Below are 5,411 nucleotides of genomic sequence, written 5' to 3' on the forward strand. Positions count from 1 at the left end.
TGAGGTAGAATGTCCATTTAATTGATAGCTGATTTCACGCTAGTTCCATGGTGTATCATTGCACTAATAGTCACTATAAATTCACACTGACCTCAAAAATGATAATATTGTTACTTTGTACTGTAGAGATATTTGTATGCAAAACTATACATAAACGCATATTTCATTTTAAGAGCCAGTATAACATTGTTAAAATAACATGTATAAGTAACAAATTTCTACATGGTAAGTTTATGAGGTTTTTTAACACAACGACCTGATCTTGTTTTATATTCATTTTCTGCATTCTCAGACAGGGGTGATTGATGTTTGACAGGCGAAGTTTGTTTTGGTGTCTGGGGCTGTAAGACAACAGGGGATTTTTGAGAATTAGCGTCTTAACCTGGTGTCAATATTTTATTTGCAGGTTCATTTGTACTAGGGTTATGAACTTTTGTGTTATATGATTTAATTTCTAAAGGTGGTTGGTGTAATTTTAATTTGAACTGTTCTCAGTTTCAGAAAATGGTTGTTCATTTGATTTAAGTAGATGGTATCTATTTCGTCTATATATAGCACCATCTTTTGTTCTTACATCATAAGATCTGTCATGAACTTTATGCATAACTTCTGCAGGTAACCAACTTTTTCCTTGCCTAATTCTAACACCTTCTCCAATTTCTAGAGGTTTGAGGGTTTTAGTTGACCTGTCATTATAATATTTTGACCTTTGTTTAGCATTAAACATGCTGTCTCTGATAACCTGAGTGTCAGGAACTTTGGGATCAAGTTGCTCTGACATTAATGGCAATGTTGACCTTAACTGTCTGCTCATAAGCAGCTGTGCTGGAGATTTTCCACAGGGTAATGGGGCATTGCGATATTCCAGCATGGCAAGATAAGGATCTTTTCCTGCTTGTTTTGATTTTGTAAACAGATTTTTGACAGTTTTGACAGTGATTTCTGACAAACCATTGCCTGATGAATGACCTGGGGATGATGTAACATGAGAAAAATCATACAGTTTTGTGAACTGTAAGAAACTTTCTGCACTGTAACATGGGCCATTATCTGAGTATAATACTTCAGGTATTCCTTGTCGGCTAAAGAAGCTTTTCAATTTGTTAATGACTGTTCTAGATTTTGTACTTGAGATTTGACTTACTTCAAAGTACTTGCTGTAAGCATCAACTAATAACACATAATCTGAGTTATTCCAATGAAAGAGATCTGTAGCACAAATTTGCCACGGTCTATCAGGTATTTTATTTGGTCTCAGGGGTTCCTTTGGGTTTGAACACCTATGCTCTATACATATAGGGCATTCCAGGACTTTTTTCTTTATGTCTGTGGCCATGTTTGGCCAAAAGAGCAGGTTTCGAGCTCTATTTAAGCATTTTTCTACACCTAAGTGCGCATCATGAATAATGTCAAGCATGAGTGGTCTGAGCTCTGCTGGAACTAGAATTTTAGTATTCTTTAAGATGACACCATCTATAACTGATAATTCATCTCTGAAATTCCAGAATTCCAGAATACTTTGAGGGCAATCTGATCTATTATTAGGCCATCCTTCATGAATAACTGATGAAAGAATTTTCATTTGTGGGTCAGATTTGGTTGTTAACCTAATTTGTTCCATTTTTTGGTCACTCACTGGTAAGTTAGACATTATTGTGTGTACATGTGTTTCTAGATTAGCCGATTCGGCTATTTCTGGGCATGTGTCTGGTAAGAATTTCCGAGACAAACAATCTGCCATGGGTATATTTTTCCCGGGGATGAAAACTACATCAATATCATACGGCTGCAAATGCAGTAATATGCGCTGCAGTCGTGGAGGTGCTGAGTTCAAGCCTTTTTTCCATATAGCTTGGAGAGGTTTATGATCACTTTGACATGTAATACGTTTACCGCAAATGTACTGGTGGAATTTTTTACATCCAAAAAGGATAGCGTACAATTCCTTTGTGATTTGGGCATAATTGACCTCAGTAGGGGTAAGTGACTTTGATGCAAAACCAACTGGTTTACCCTCCTGCATGAATACTGAAGATAAACCATACTTGGACGAGTCGACTTGAAGAGTAATTTCCTTATTTGGGTCAAAGTAAGAGAGTATTGGACCAGGGCTTTGTGTAATAATGCTTTTAACCTGTTGCAGGGCATTTTCCTGGGGTGCATCCCAGCTAAAATCTACATCTTTAGATAGAAGCTGTCTCATGGGTGCTGTAATTTCAGAGAGTTTGGGTGCAAATCTCTGTAAGTATGTGACCATGCCTAGCACTGTTTGCAATTCCTGTTTAGAAGTAGGAGATGGCATCTCTGCTATGGCCTTGACCTTTGCAGGATCTATTTTTAAACCTTGATCAGTAATTAAGTGGCCAAAGAAAGGTAACTCTGTTTTCCCTATTTCTTTTTTGTCGGGATTGAGCTTGATACCTATTAATTGACATCTTCTCAAGAGTTTGTCCAAATTTTGGTCATGTTCTGCCCTATCTTTGCCGTAAACAACAATGTCGTCGACAATTGTTCTTACTCCTGGCAAATTTTCCAGACACTGTTCCATTTTTGCACAAAATGCATCATTTGCATTCTTTAGGCCATATGGGAGTCTTAGGAATCTGTATTTTGCAAAACAACTGTTAAAAGTTGTCAAGTAAGATGACTTTTCTGTTAGTTGGATAGACCAATAACCACTACATGCATCTAATTTTGAAAACACAGTAGCATTTGACAAGTCGGGCAATATGTCGTCGATAGTCCTATTAGGGTAATGAGGTCTTTTGATGGCATTGTTTAGATCTTTCGGATCTAAGCATAACCGTAAGGAGCCATTAGGTTTTTCTACTACAACTAGACTATTTACCCAGTCTGTCGGTTCTGTGACTTTCTTAATAATTCCTAAGCTTTCCATTCTGTCAAGCTCTATTTTAAGTTTGTCACGAATGGCAATAGGAACTCTGCGTGGAGGGTGAACAACTGGTGTGACATTGTCACGCAACTGTATTTCAAATTCCCCTGGCAATTTTCCTTTTCCGTTGAAAACATCTGAGTAAGTACTGAGCACTTGCTCCTTTGTGATAGGCACTGTGCACGTATTTGACAGAACTAACTTAATTAAGTTTAATTTAAGGCATGTTTGAAGACCTAGAATGGGGCTTGAATGTGTATCTACTATGTAAAACTCTTCTGTAGAGATTTGACCTTTATAAGTACAAGGAAGATTGATACAGCCATCGACTTTGAGAGGCTGACCATTGTATACGGTTAATTGCTTTTGTGTTGGAAGTACGGGACCTAATTTGCCTAATGATCTGAGTATTGACCTTGGGAGAACATTGACCTGAGCTCCTGTATCAATTTTCATATTTAGCTCTGTTGAGCAGACTTTGACCTTAGCAAATGCTTGATTTGTTGTGCAGTCATGCTCAACTGTATAGACATACATGTCATTATCATGACTGGGTAGGGAGCAATCAAGATCATTTGTGTTAAAATGTGTTACCTCATTAACATTTTTGCTTCCTAAATCCTGTTTTCTTTTCCTACACACTTTTGCGAAATGATTAAACTTTGTATATTACAAACACTTTTGACCCTTGGCTGGGCATGTATCACGTTTTAAATGGTAAGTACCACAGTTATTACAGTTATTTGTATTTCCAGTAGGTACCCGTTGATTGGTTCTAGTGTTGTGTTCTGTCTTCCTGCCTTGCGTCCGAAACTGCTTAAATGGTGCTGCTGCTGTTGCTGCTGAGGATTTCTTGACTGAATTGATTGATTGGGCTTGGCCGCTTATATCCCTTAACTGTGTCTGACTTAATGTATAAGTGCGAGACAAGTCAATACATTTTTCAAGTGTCAAGTTTGATCCTTCATTGATGAGTTTTTCTCTAATTTGGTGGGAACGTACACCAAATACAATGTGATCACGTATCATCTCGCTTTGTATCTCTTCTGCGTAGCCACAGTCCTTTATTAGTAATTTTAAATCTGTGACGAACTCTTCAAAGGTCTGTCCTTCAGATTGTATACACGATTTAAATTTATACCTTGAGTAAATGTGATTCACTTTGGGTGCGCAATATGTCTCGAACCCTTGATAGAATGTCTGAAGCAGTTTTCTTTCTTCAGCTGTAACTGTCCAGGTTGAATATATTTGGCGACCCTTCTCACCAACCCATAACATTAAGTAATTGCATTTTGCCTCCTCTGTTTTCTTCTCTAGTGGCCCTCCAAACATAAAGTCACAATGTTCTTTAAACTTCTTAAATGCAGTTGGCAAGTCTCTGGCTTCCCAGTCCATTCTTGGATTTGTTGCTGAATCCATCTTTTTACAATGGTTATAAATCCAGAATACGTTTAATTCCCGTTATTTTAATTATTATTATAAATAATTAAATCCTTTTATTCTGACACCATGTTTTATGTGTGTTATTTTGGTGTGGATGCAGAGAATACGAGATGTTGATACTATGAGTTTATTTCTAAGACTGTTTAACAATATGTAGTCAATTGGTCAGTACACTAAGTAGGTGGAGCCTAACAATCAAGTTTAAAGGTACTGCATGCAATATATATTTAATGTAGAATTAAATATGAAACAATATATATTTAATGTAGAATTAAATATGAAACAATGTTATTACGTGTTTGTAATCTGATTTTAATAAAAGTAATTGTTGCTGTTGTTGTTGTTGTTCTTGTTGTTGTTGATGATGATGTACAATGTAATTGTGTATTAATATTCTTATTTGTATGTTCTCGGGGGATATTTCCGTTTCTAGAATTTGCAAATTATTCGCATCATCGGGTGTTAAGTGATGTGACCGTATTTTCACATATTCTTTGATGCTATCTTTTATATTTTATATCGATGAATACTGCCATGGTATGTCATACCATGGTGACCTAGATAGTAGCGTGCAAGATACCTGCATTTACACCAATCATTGACCACATTTACAAAAGCATTATAATGTATAAGTATATACAATCGTATAGCATTGTTTTAAAACAACGTGACTGGTCGAGTGTTTACTATAACATAATATAGTTATCATGAAATAATTTCTGGACAAAGGTCGCTAAACAATATGTATTAACATCGACTTTGTATTTTAAAGAAATCCCCTATGAAATGAAAATTGAAATTAAGTTTGTGCTAAACTAAACGTGATCACTATCTGTAAAAGTAATTAATTATGAAACATTCTTCAATCAGATGTTTGTGGCTGACAGGGAATCACATTAATGTATGGACTACCACACTGCCACTGATCTCCCCGTTACTATAAATAAACTATAGCCATCATGTGCTCTTTGAATCGCTTGCGTGTCAATCGAGAACGGTTAAGAATTATTCTCTTACAATGATCTGCTGTTCTTGTTCTGCATTTTTTTTGAAACGCTAATAATTCAAAACATTC

At 36.2% G+C, this 5,411-nt stretch overlaps 1 protein-coding gene across 1 annotated transcript; it reads right to left on the reverse strand.

The window, feature by feature from the left end:
- Positions 1-475: 475 nt before the first annotated feature.
- LOC132752438 (uncharacterized protein K02A2.6-like) lies at positions 476-3,430 on the reverse strand. Its single transcript, XM_060742762.1, has one exon. It carries the CDS (start codon positions 3,428-3,430, stop codon positions 476-478), a length of 2,955 nt encoding a protein of 984 aa, XP_060598745.1.
- Between the last annotated feature and the right edge of the window lie 1,981 nt (positions 3,431-5,411).

This window comes from Ruditapes philippinarum, unplaced genomic scaffold (assembly GCF_026571515.1).
Source record: "Ruditapes philippinarum isolate M1 unplaced genomic scaffold, ASM2657151v2 ctg13324_1_1_1_1, whole genome shotgun sequence".
Classification (NCBI taxonomy): domain Eukaryota; kingdom Metazoa; phylum Mollusca; class Bivalvia; order Venerida; family Veneridae; genus Ruditapes; species Ruditapes philippinarum.

What these genes read in the sequence shown, in the direction of transcription:
- LOC132752438 (XM_060742762.1), bottom strand. Translation starts at nt 3,430, where the DNA reads ATGTATGTCTATACAGTTGAGCATGACTGCACAACAAATCAAGCATTT.